This window comes from Harpia harpyja, chromosome 16, assembly GCF_026419915.1.
Source record: "Harpia harpyja isolate bHarHar1 chromosome 16, bHarHar1 primary haplotype, whole genome shotgun sequence".
NCBI lineage: Eukaryota > Metazoa > Chordata > Aves > Accipitriformes > Accipitridae > Harpia > Harpia harpyja.
In genome coordinates, this window is record NC_068955.1 from 32,277,216 (window position 1) to 32,289,938 (window position 12,723).

At 54.8% G+C, this 12,723-nt stretch overlaps 1 protein-coding gene across 8 annotated transcripts in view; it reads left to right on the forward strand.

Moving 5' to 3' along the window:
• MYRF (myelin regulatory factor) overlaps positions 1 to 12,723 on the forward strand; it is a 67,802-nt gene that overhangs the window by 38,599 nt on the left and 16,480 nt on the right. For 7 of the 8 annotated variants that reach the window (XM_052811947.1, XM_052811939.1, XM_052811943.1 and 4 more), the window contains 7 exons: positions 1,388 to 1,697; positions 2,185 to 2,357; positions 2,702 to 2,825; positions 11,063 to 11,258; positions 11,689 to 11,765; positions 12,055 to 12,165; positions 12,489 to 12,579. In XM_052811947.1, coding sequence (XP_052667907.1) covers positions 1,408 to 1,697; positions 2,185 to 2,357; positions 2,702 to 2,825; positions 11,063 to 11,258; positions 11,689 to 11,765; positions 12,055 to 12,165; positions 12,489 to 12,579 — 1,062 coding nt within the window. In that variant the 5' untranslated portion in view covers positions 1,388 to 1,407. The remainder of the gene's footprint in view (positions 1 to 1,387; positions 1,698 to 2,184; positions 2,358 to 2,701; positions 2,826 to 11,062; positions 11,259 to 11,688; positions 11,766 to 12,054; positions 12,166 to 12,488; positions 12,580 to 12,723) is intronic. The other variant, XM_052811941.1, reaches the window with a different exon arrangement.

Sequence of the window (12,723 nt, forward strand, 5' to 3'; positions counted from 1 at the left end):
TAAATTTAAAAAAATCAAGCAAGTGCCTCCACAGAAATCCTCACTGGTGGTGCTGATGAGCTGGAGGTGTTCAGGTCATTCAATTGTCTCTTCTCTTCTCCAGTTATTCCCATGCCTGTCTCTGCTCTCGTTGGAGAAGAGCCCAGCAAGTGTCCTTGGTAGTACCTTGGGTAGTACTCTAACACGGTGACAAGCCTTCTTCGGTGCCTCTGGCCCAAGCTGGGTGAGGGCATCCTTGGGACATCTCTCTGCTGGGACCGTCGAGGACACCAGGCAACGCACCGAGCTGGGACCCCGAGCCCTCAGATGACCAGTGCTCTGTGGGATGAATCCCACCCTTGGCTTCTCAAGGCTCTGTCAGTGAGTGAGAGTCTGGTTTCTTGGCAGGGTGTCGTGGCCCGCAACTACGAGGAGCTCCGGCATCACGAAGTAGCTCATCTTTGCCACAAGAGCACATTGCTGGGCGCTTTCCTTGGGCCATGCCCCGAATCAGTAAAATTAGGCAAAGTTCAGGTGCTTTCTCTCCAGCTCTGCATTTCCAGGCACAGGCTTCAGACCCTGTTGCTGACTGTTGGACCTTTTCCCCCGACTGTGCTTTCTTGGTCCATGCCGTTCCTTGGTGCTACAGGAATATGGTGGTTGATGGATTTTCTGTTTGAAGGGAAATACAAAGCTAACACAAAAGCTGTCTGGGAATTCCTAAAGACATTCTTTCGCTGCAGAGCATCCGCGCAAGATACCTAGGTTTACCAAATAATCAGGAATGTTTGTGGGAATCTTCCCTGTTGTCCCTCAGCCTGAGGACCTCATTGCTCTTCGAGTTTTGGTCCTTTGAGCTTCAAGATGCTGAGCCTTGCCTGCTTCCTTTGTGCTTACTCCTTTCAGTCTCACCTCTTCTGAGACGATGTACAGTACAAGACACCCGGTTTCGTAGTGTTGCGCGTCCCTTTATCAGCTGGCCAGCCAGGACCCTGCTGTGTCCTTGCTCTGGTGATACCACTTGGACAGGGTCTGCGGCTGACAGCCAAGGCTGCTGACATGAGAAGGGAAGCGCTGCGCTGGTTCTCATGCTGGGGAACCCGGGAGGTGTCTGTGGGATGCTGGGGCCATTAAGGAACCTGGGAGGAGAAGTCAGTGCAGGGCAAGGTGGCCACTGCAAGGCAGAAGGGGTGGCTGAGGGGACACAGCCGTGCTGAGGCTAGGCAGAAGAGGCAGGGAGGTATGGGTTCGTGAAGATAACCGGGACTAGGATGGTTCTCCACTCTTCCAGGATGGTTCTCCTCTCTTCCAGGGGAGAGGAGTGCCGTGTCTGTGCTGGACCCTTAGGACACACAGTGCGTGGCCCTACCTGCTGGTCTAACAGCTATTACTCTTCCTCTCTTTCAAGATCCTCACCTCCTCCGGACCATGACCCCCGAAAACATGTGCCACATGACTCCCCCTTCTCGCCTGGAGCACCCTCCTCCGCCACCTCCACCTCCACCCCAACACCTTCAGGGTCCCCCGCCGCCGCCCCCCCCTCACCCGCACCAGCAGCAGCACAACCCTCACTACCCCAGCCTGCAGCGGGACATGTACATGAAGGCTGAGCCCCTGATGCCACCGTACGGCATCGGGCAGGGCATGGCGCCTGCCGACCTCCACCATGCCCAGCAGTCGCAGATGCTGCACCAGCTACTCCAGCAACACGGAGCAGAGTAAGGCCTCAAGGCACCGGGGCTTTTCAGCGTTATTTGTGTGATTTGGGGAAGGAGGGGGGGTGAGGGAACGGGAGCTGGAGGCTTGCGGAACGCGTGAGCAAAAATTACGGGGTTTAACTGCGAGTTAAGGAGCGTGCCCTGGGTCTCTGGGAGCGAGCTGGGGAAGCATCGAGGTGGAGATGACCCAAAGCGCGGGGCAGGGGTTTGCAGCGCGTGTCTCGGAGTGGGGTGGTGGGGACGGACAAGAGGAAAGCAAAGACGTGGCTCAGCGCACGGACAGCACAGAGCTCGGCAGTGACGGGGGGGTGGGCAGAGCCTGGTGGGAGAAGGTGGTGACGGTGCTGAACGAGCCTGTGGCTCCCTCCGTGAAGGTGTTGGTTTTTATGCGGTATCCCGGTTTTCTCCTGGTTGCGGGCTGTGGGGCTGTTACCTCCCCACCTCTTGCTTTCCTGCTCAGCCTTTGCTTTCCCGTGGGTCTCCGCAGCCTCCCGGTGCACCCTGCCAAGAAGCGGAAACACTCCGAGTCCCCCCCCAACACCCTCAATGCACAGATGCTCAACGGGCTGATAAAGCAGGAGCCAGGTATGGGGTCCGTGCCACTCAACCCTGACAGAGTCCAAACGCCTCCCTGGCACCAGCCGGGAGCGCTCTCACCAGGTATGTGGTTTTTGCCCCCCACCCCGTCCCCCTCCCCTTAATACCCCCGGCATGCAAACCCCTGCTGCCAGCCTGGGCACCCCGCTGGGCCAGGGTACTCGGGAGGAGGGCACGTGGGCACCGTGGGGTGCCAACGAGTGGGGCTCACCCCGGCTGGGTCCTCGGGAGGAGAGCGGGGTGGTGAGTTTGTCCTGGCCCAGATCTCGTGTCGTTGGCGGTGCCCTGGCAGGCAGGAGGCAAGCTTCAGGCTGGCCGCAAAGGCAATGCCGGTCGCTTCCTTGTGCTCTTACCCAGCTGGACGCTCTGTCGGAGCGATTGAAATAGGTGTTTTCCCCTGACTGCAGGCCTGATTCAAGATAACGACAGCTTGAATGGCTCCTACTTGGATCCCAACTACCAGTCTATAAAGTGGCAGCCACATCAACAGAACAAGTGGGCAACTCTGTATGATGCCAACTACAAAGAACTGTGAGTAATTCATCCACCTTTGGAGAAAGTCAGATTCACCTTTCCTGTATCGGTGGCAAGAGACTGGGGTTGCGGGCATCGTACTCACAAGACGGGACGAGGATTGTCCTGAGCTCCCCCTTGTCCTCTCCTATCACCTGCTGATCTCTGCTTGCTTGCTGGGCTGTGGGGGAGATACTCTCTCTGCTGTACCTTTGCCATTGGGAAAGTTACCTCTCCGCGCTTCTTCAGGGCTGATGGAGGATTAAGAAATGGGGCTGGCTCTGTAGGAGCCAGCAGAAGGCAGTTCAGCAGCCACTCAGACCTCGGTCTGCCTTGGAGGGTTGTATTGGCAAATACAGCCTTGCCCTGAGCATGGTTTGGACCTGCGGCGGCCCTTCCTCCTGCCCAGGCTTACCAAGGTCCTGGATTTTAAAATAAGTGTTAAGATTTCCTAGACAATGCATAGCACGGATGGCTGGAGGTAATCTAGAGCCACTTCAGCACAGCTTGAGAGCAGCATAGAAAGGAGCCTGGGGAGGAGGAGTGGGAGCGGTTGATGGGCAGAGGAGGAAAGGAGGAGAGAAAGAAAGGAAGAGGGAAGGGGTTGAGGAAAGCTGGGAAGCCAGGAGGGGCAGCGAGCTGGCAGAGAGGCAAGGGGAGTGGGTGGAGAGGAAAGCTGGGGTGGCCGAGGCAGGTGGGGGAGCAGAGAGCGGCTGGGTGGGAAGGTGGGCTGGGGGGGCTGCGCGGGGCTGGGAGCTGGAAGGAGAGGCTGGGGCAGAGGAGGGTGGAGGCAGCGCGTGGAGAAGCTGCATAGGGAAAGAGGAGTGCTCAAGAGGAAACCACTCTGGATCCTCCCTGCATTCCTTGGAGGTGACCGAGAGCTGGCAAGCAGCAGGCTGGGTTCCAGGAACTGCTCGCCGAGCAAACGAACCCCGCTGTTTCCCCTCCTCCTCTTTCTGCACAGCCAGTGGCTGGTGAGGGTCCTCTCGGGGGACACGGAGTAGGGGGTGCTCTGTTGTCTGCGATACCGAATAACCCAAGATTATTATCACACTTTGCCTGGGTGGTGCTGAGGATGGGAGCCGAGGACGCCAGGTGAGGCCAGTCGTGGAGGCAGACTAGGATCTGTGACGTGCAGGGAAGCTGCTGCTGCAAGCCCTGGCCCTCCTGCACACAGATCTCCTGCCCAGGCAGCCCTAGTCCTTGTACCGTCTTTAACGCAGACCTGGTGGTGACAGGGGCATGCTATGGGTTGTTCCCCTGCAGAATAGTGGCTTTTGGAGTTGGTTTCTGCTTTGGTGACATTCTGTCATTTGCAAAGACTGTGTTTGTGTCTGTTTCCCCAGCTGCAGCAGGAGTGGGGTGATTAGGGGAGATGGTTACTTCTGTTTTACTGAACTGTTTCCATAAAGGAAGCTTCTCCCACCTTCAGGTGGAATATCAACTACTTCTGGGAACTTGTGAGCAGCTCCAAAGTCCAGTCCTGCAGCCCTACTCCTGCTCTCCACCATCCGTTTGCTTTTCTGTAGACTGGGGGACGGGGGAAGCTGACCATCTCTTGCTGAGCACGGACACGCCACAGTCCCTAATTCCTGCTTTCCCACACAGGACAGTGGTGTTTGCATTCAGCTCCCACCCGCTCCGAGCGCTGTCTGGACACGTCACCTCTATCGTTTGGTTTTCAACCAGGGTCTGGGAGTCACTGGGCAGTCGTGATGCTGCTGTTTTCCCACCTGACAAAACAACCTTCAGCTTTTGCTGCTGTTCTTGTTTCTCCCAGACTCTGTTTTTGTGCCAGTACTGCCTCCAGCTGTGAGCCTCAGTATCTTTGCCCCTTGTCAAAAGGCTTCTTGAGAAGTGGAGGCACCAGGAGAAGCGAAACCCTCTTCTCTAACTTGGGCAATGCTTGGTCACAGCCTGTCAGTCTCCGGAGCGGCCTCTCTCCCACCGTCAATCTCCGCAGGGCTTTCACTATGTGGCAGAAGCACAAACGCACCTTGTGTAGTGAGCAGGCTCCAATGAGCTCTGTGCATCGTAGGAGCAGACCTTTCGCACGGCCTCGCTTTTCTCTGACATAATGAGTCCCCTTTTCCTTCCATCTCACTGTTTACCTGCGTTGGGTAAATGGTTTCTCATCCGAAACACGTCACAAGTCGTTCAGCTTGTCACGGACTGTTTGCAGGTGTTACAGTCCCTGTTCCAGAGATTTGCCGTGCACCCTGGTATCGTACAGGCAGACTGGCAGAAGCAAACTACACCATATTTTCTGCTGGGGACAGAGAAGTTGCTGGGGTGCTGCAAACCACAGCTTTTAACTTCTGCGAACCCAGCCCTGCTCTGCCATGTTCTTTGGATCTGTGCTTGGGATCACTTGCCTAATACCTGCTTTTAGGATTTAGGGCGAAAGCCAGAGCAAACCTACTTCTGTGGCATTTAGGTCATCATCCTGTTGTGTAATGAATAAATTCCTTTTAACTGACTTCATGTAGATTTTAGGAACCCATGTGCAGTTTGTTGTGGCGCTGGATTTGACCAGAATTAGGGGTTAAGGTCAAGGGTTGATCGATTCATTTTTAGTTACACACTACCTCAGTGGACTCTTCCTTCTTTGTGGTGGGTTCAAGGCCAGGTAGCTCTAGGAGAGCCTGTGCAAGCTGAACCTACATCTCTTTCTAAATGGAAGATCGCTTAGTTCTCCCGGTACAGCACTGCACTAGAACAGATCTATGAGAAACACCAAAAGATCGATCTTCCCTTCCTCCTTCTAAAATGGCACTTTCTAGCTTGACTAATTCATGTTTTAGAAGGTAGGGGTCTTCTTCCTTTCTGCCTTTTGGATATACTCAGCAAATGAGCAGGCATCTGTGTCTCTTCGAGATCCATGAGTATTTCCACAATTTAGTTTCCTCTGAGATCATAAAGCAAGGCCCAGCTGTTCCTGGTCTGTTTTCTGCTGGAAGCTGTTCTCTAGTTTGTATGTGCTGTTAGAGTTTCCTGCCCCTAGAGGGAACATATTTTTTCCCCTGCAATCCAGGTGCCCGCAACCTATTCACAGCCCCAGGAATTTAAATCATCTGAATCATCTGATTTTTCCTACTCTTGTTCTTAAGAAAAGAGACCAGGAAGGTAGGTTAAGGAGGGAGACCATAGGAAGCTGTTCAGGTTCTTACCCCAGCATGGTACTCAAGAGCTTGTTGGTGTTTTAATAGCAATTGGTGCACACAAAGAGCAGCTCTGTGCCCTGGAGTGTGCAGAAGATTGACTTCTCAAAAGCCATCCCTGCAGGTCCACCCGGCTATGTGCAAGGAAGAAGAACCTGCATCCAGCCTGTAGCATTTCCACTAAGAAGGACAAGTGCTCGCAGCCTCCACAGAGGGGAATTTTTCAGTTTTGTAGTGCTTTCTCCTGTTCTCCCTCACAGAAAGCCAGGCCAGTGTTACTGCTGCACAGGAGAGATCCAGCTCTGCTTCTGCATCTAGGCATGACACTTTCTGTTGGGCTGGTGGAATAATTGCTTTGTTGTACTTTATTTAATATATTTTTGAACCTATACAGAATAGTTTATGCTTGTGCCTGTGGATTTATGTGTAACTTTCCATACTAAGTATAATCTTACAGGGCAAAAAATACAATGAAATGATATTCCATGTTCTCCTCCTCTTGCACACACAAAATTAGGTCCCTCAGTATAGAATCATTTAGGTTGGAAAAGACCCTTAATATCATCGAGTCCACTAGTAACCATCGCTGAAAGTTTTTTGTTCGTGAAAGAGTTTTCTGCTATGGTTTGTGATGATCAATAGCCCTGTGAGAGTTTGTTCCAGCTTGTATCAGCACTGTTCAAGCCCGTTTAACAGCTCTCTCTTCTTATGCAGTGAGTGTAGCTGTCACATCAGATCATATTTGTTCTTGTGTCTGTGGATATGTGGAAAATTTCATCTCCGTTCAGTAATTTTCCTGGCAGAATGCTACAGAGTAGGGGCCCTTCACCATTTCTCTTTTTCTGCTGTTCTGGGCTCTGTCTTGGAGCCAGGCTCCTTCTCAGCCATTGCCAGGGCTTGATGACATGAGGACAGCATAGGGGGGATCTGAACTAATTCTGTCGTTCCTAAGTAGCTTTTTCCGCCTTCTAAGAGACCTGTACAGTGAATTTTGTTGTGTGAATGGCAACAGATTCCCCATCCCCAGGCAGGCGTGGAGAAGGAGCAGCCCTCTGCCAGGAGAAGAGCAAAGGAGAGCTGGGCTCATATGAACTACACAGGTTTAATTTTGACGCAGACTTCCTAGAAGTAGGCTGGATTAAGGAAATGGAGGAAAGGAAGGAAAGGTTGCTGCATGGATTCGAGTGGAGGTGCCTGGAAATCTGTGTCTTGGCTTGCTGGGCTTGTGTCTCAGGCTTTGCTTATGTGGGCTGAGGAATCTGCCTTGGTTGAAGGAGACCAAAGTCTCTGGATTAGTTTTATTGATAATATATTTCTTCTTGGCCTTTTGCACTGGTTTTGTGGTTTCAGACTCACTGAACCTTCAAAAGGGTTAGCTGGTTTCCAGCAGCGGTGCCAAAGAGGCCTGGAACCAGGCAGTTCGCTAATTTACTCCTGGGAGCAGGAGTAATTCATCTCCCTGACAGCGTGCTCTGATAAATGCCAGCAGGCTCCCTCCTCCCTCTCCCCATTTGTTTACAGTTTGAGGTAAGGCAGCTGGCGAAGGGTAGTGCAGCGCTCACCAGAAACATTTCCGTGCCGAGGCCAGAATCTCTCTGCTCTGACCCTGGGAACTGGGCTGGTGCCGTTCTCTTCCCATCAAGCAAACTGGTGCTCTCCGTGCGCTCTCCCTCGAAGCTCAGGTCTGCGGGCTAAACCTGAGCTTTCAAGCTTGCACTCCTTGGCTGGAAGAAGTGTCCTTATAAACAGCACCAAACCTGGCCTTGCTGCAGATCCTGGATCTCACGCAGGGGACGGAGACCAGTGTGACGTGCTCCGGTCCTGCTGGATGTGTTTTGGGTTAGGCGACGCGGTGCGTTGGCCAGCTTGGCTGATTCCGTGGTGATGGATCACTGAGGGCTCACTCTCTCGTGCTGCGAGTGTGTGTCAGGCAGCTGGAGGGACCACGTACGGTGCTGAGCCGTGGACGTGCCGGTGGGGCTGTGTCAGTCTAATGTGGGCTGGGTGAGACGGCAGCGTCATGCTGCTCAGCTGTGGGTTCCTCCATCCCGGTGTTTGTATCCTGGAAGAGAAAAAAAGCAGGGACTGCATGGAATTAGTGAGTGGTTCTTGAATGAGGGGGTCTCCAGACATTGTGTCTTAGGAGTGGTTGGGATATTGGGGAACCTGGAAGGAAGGAGGAGAGAAACGGGGGAGATTTTTCTTCCAGAGAGGAAACAACTGAGGCACGTGAGCATCCCTCTGATGATCCTGCCTTCAGGCACAGATCCCAATACAGTTCCCTTTTCATCAGAGACACTTTTCTCCTTGCAGTGCCTTTCCCTTTGCTTTGCACTTTAATGTAGAGGGCGAGGGTGCTCCCTGCTCCTCTAAGTGTGGATGTGGGGAGTTTGTAACCTCTAACCCTCACTGAGATTGGGAGAAACCTCCTCTCCTCTGATCCTGGCCTTCTGAGTCCTGCCTTAATCTGCTTTTGTCAGTGGGGGCATTTTGGCTAAAATAATCTGTTTGACCCCAGACCTTTTATTCCTGACACTTTGCCCTCTGACCCCTCCACTCTCCCTGGGAAAAGCCAGCATGGCTTTGGTGCCTGCGGGACGTTGACTTGTCAGGGGCTGGTGTCATCCCTAATCCCAGGAACCGCTTCAGCCTCAGGGTCACCTGCCCTTCCTTCTCCTACCGCCCCATTCACGGCAGCCGCCCATCCAGAGAACACATCTCCGGAGGGGCACGCTGCCTGAGGATCGGGTCCGGAGCTTTAGGTGGTGACCCTAAAGTCCCTGTGGGTTAAGATGAAGGGGAAGATGTTTTTTTAGAAGCGTCACCGGAGTCCTTACAGTGCCGCAGGCAGCGATGTCTTCGCCCCACGTGGCAGTGGGGGAGCGGGTCTGCTGCTTCCAGGTGGGATTTACAATGTGAGAGTAAAAAAGCACTGGAATAGGAGATCTGGGGGATAACCTGCCCTGCAGCGGGGGTGATCTGAGAGCAGCTCCTTGGCTCAGCCAGCAGTGATGGCCTGAAGGCAGAGGGCTGGGGAGATCCCTGGCCTCTCTGAGACCGAAGCAGCTTCTTGCCTCCGCAGTACCCCAGCGCAGGTATCCTGCTTTGGGGGATGCAGCAGCCACAGCCGTTGAGGCAAACTCCGAGAAAAGGAGCCTCTGAGAAGAGGACTCTGGAGGGACCGGGTGTTTCTAGAAGACAGAGGAAGGGGAGCCCGACTGTCTGCCCTCTCTCAACACATGTGTTTAGCAGCCATTGGTTTGAGCGACGTTAACCAGAGCACGTTTGGGAAGCACCCGTGGTTTGGAAGTTCAGTCAGTCCCTCCCTCTCCTCTGCTTTCTCTATTAAAAACCAGTGGGGCAAGGGGTGAATGCTCAGGGGTCCTGGGCAGACGGAGGCAGCTCGGCAGGCAGAGACGGGTCTTGGTGAAAGCAGTCGGGAAGGGGTCCAGCTCCCCTGGGGTGAGTGCGGAGGGTGCTCGGGCCAGCCCAAGCCACAGCTCCCCATCAAGAAGAGCCAGACGGAGAATTGGGGGCTGAGGCTGGGAGGGTGAGAGCGCAGGGGAATTCCTCTCGTGCTTCTGGGCTAAGGTAGTGCTCTGCTCCCACCGTCTGGTTTGTGTTCAGGGCACGGCATGGCAGCCCCGGGTCCCTTGGGTGCAAGAAATGAGTAGTAGTTGCTCACAGCCGTCCTGGCATTATTCATGGCTGCCTGGAAACACCCACAGGTTTCATCCGCATTAACCCCTCAAGTGTGTGTGGGGGGAGAAGGGCTTTCCTCCCAGAAGAAAGGAAGGGACAGCAGGGCAGCAAAAGTGACCTTTCCATAAGCTCTTGCTTCCCAGAGTCTGCTGAGGTCTGCCTCATCTGTCCGCTGTCAGTCTGTCCACCTCCCCTCCCATTGCTCTGGGCAGTGTCCGTCTGTCTGCGTTAAGAACTGGAGGTGGAAGTCAAAAGCGCTTTGCTTTTGTGGAAGCATGCTCCGTAGTTTTTAAGCCTGAAGATGTCAAAGGCTAGGCTGAGATGCCCTTTACCTCATCCGTAGTTCTTTAATTAAAAACAATGGGATTTGGGTGTTCTGCTAGAACTGCTTGATGGGGAGGCGGGATGAGAGACATCTCTTTCCCCTCTGCGTAGGGCGGGCAGCGCCCGGGGGGCCCACCAGCCCAGGTCTGGGTTTTTGGATGGTGAGAGAAAGGGGACTTGCTGCAAAGGCCACATATTTCCCTCGTTCCCATGGTAACCAGCCCATTAAGGAGATGTAGATTAAACCTCCCCAGCTGGTGTGTTGTTCATCGGGCAGCCGGGGCCCCCTCCTCCTCCTCCTCCTCTGGACATGCCCGCTGGGAGCTGGAAGCTTTTCGGAACAGCCGGAGCAGGTGGTTGTGATTTCGGCAGGAATCCGGCACGCAGGCAGTACCGCCTGGTAGAAGGGCCAGGGCAGGCGACGTCGGGAATGCGACGGGTGAAGCAAGCAGAGGTGTGGGACCCCCCCCGGGTTAGCCTGAGCTGCTTCCCCCAGCAAGCAGCATTCAGGGGTCTGCTCCAGGCTTTGGGCAGGCTCTGGAGCTTGGTATCTCCAGTGTGCGTTGAGCCAGGGCTAAGCAGCTGCACTTTTTAGGAGCAGCACTTGGAAAGGAGATGCTAGCCCGCTGTGGCTCATATTATACTATGTTTATAGTATTAGTACTGTAGCGTAGCGTGTAGAGGGACGGTTGCCCCAGCATCCTCATCAAATCCTCGTCACAGGAGCCATATGTCTTTCCAGTTGAAGACCCACCTAAAGCAAACCTCGCAGCTTCAAGGGAGGTATGGACCTTCTCTGAACCCTCATCCGCGTACAGCAGGATGGGTTGCTGCGTGGGCTTAGGCAAGGCGCTGGGTTCACGTCAGGCAGTGCCTGCCTGCGCCGATCAGCCCTGTGAGCGCCCGAGAGCAGCGTCAGCGCGAGGCAGGAGGGGCAGCATCAGAGGCTGTCTCTTTTGCCTCAAAACAACCCTCCTTCCCCTGCCATGTGTTTCCCCCCCCCCACAAGCGTAAGCCTCTCGTGGTGTGCCCAGGGCTCTGGTCTAACGCCTGCTGCCTTTTCCACAGCCCGATGCTCACGTACCGCGTAGATGCCGACAAGGGGTTCAACTTCTCGGTGGGTGACGACGCCTTTGTGTGCCAGAAGAAGAATCACTTCCAGGTCACGGTCTACATCGGCATGCTTGGAGATCCCAAGTATGTGAAGACCCCCGAGGGCCTGAAACCCTTAGAGTGCTTCTACCTGAAGCTGCACGGAGTGAAGGCAAGCGGGAGCTAAGGGCCAGCAGTGAATCCAGCAGGGAGAAGGGGTGCTTGGTAGACGGCAACACCGCGTCTTCGTGTGCGAAGTTGTAGGGGAGCGCGTAGGAGAGTGCTGAAGGCCAGAACAAGGCACATCTTGAAATATGAGTCCTAAGATGGACTCAGTCCCTGCCTGGGTGTCTTCAGGGCTGCCTCTCACTTTTGACTCCAGAGGTATATAGGCGCTTTGGGAAGATCCTTTCACCCTCCCCTTGCCAAGGGAGGCACCCATGCTCGGACGATGACCGCGCTCAGGTTGGGTGTTGCAAGTCAGTTGTCCTGAGTCCTAGGAGGGCTGGGCAGAGAGCTGGCCTGTGCTGGAGAGAAGGAGGTGGGAAGGGGAAGGTCTCGTCTTTCCACTCTTTGTCACATGCCCAAATCTTCCTCTTCAGCTAGAGGCCTTGAACCAGTCGATCAATATAGAGCAGTCGCAGTCTGACCGCAGCAAACGGCCCTTCAACCCTGTCACGTGAGTATTGCCCGGGCTCTGTTCACGTTGGGGAAGGGCGACTGGGGAATAAGCAATGGCAGAAGAGGGTGAGGAGAGGGGCTGGGTCGGAGGCTGCAGGATAGTACTGTGGGTCTCACGCTCTCCACTTTTCTGTTTCCCACAGCAAAGTTTTCCTCTACATTCCCCACTCTGCTCTGTGCCCAGCTCATAGACCTGCCTTGGTGGAGCAGGCCAGGAGACGGCCGATCCCGAAAGAACCTCCTCTCCAGCGGTGTCCTCACTCGCTCCTCTGTTTTCCCTTCCCCAGGGTCAACCTGCCTCCAGAGCAGGTCACCAAAGTCACCGTGGGACGGCTGCACTTCAGCGAGACCACGGCCAACAACATGCGGAAGAAAGGCAAACCCAACCCAGACCAGAGGTGAGGAGCAGAGATGCCTTCTCCAAGCTGTTGTGGGCACTCAAGACCCATGGATGTGCCAGTCCCCTGGGTTGGGGAGTGTGGCTGGAGGGAGGGGGACATGTCCTGAATTGGCCATCTTTGTCCGTGTGGAGGAAAGGAGGTGTCTGCTGTGGCCACAAGAAGGGTCTCCCCCCACCCTGTGAGGGGTTGGGGACGGTGCAGAAGGAGAGGGGCTGTGCCAAGCCCACCGTGACAGCTTGGTGCCTCGTCCTCCAGAGGGGAAGCACACTCGGCAGTTCCCAGTGCAGGATGGCACCCTGACCTCTGTCCCCTCTTGGCAGGTATTTCATGCTCGTGGTAGCCTTGCAGGCACACGCGCAGAACCAGAACTACACTCTGGCAGCCCACATCTCTGAGCGCATCATCGTCAGAGTAAGTCCCTCTCTCCTCCCTCAGCCTCGATGGGTGCCCCACAGCCCTTTGCTGGATGTCCTGGGCAATCCTCCTACTTTCCTCTGGCTTTTCAGTGCTTTCTCCACCCAACCCTTGCCTACCTTCTCCAAACTGTCACTGCCT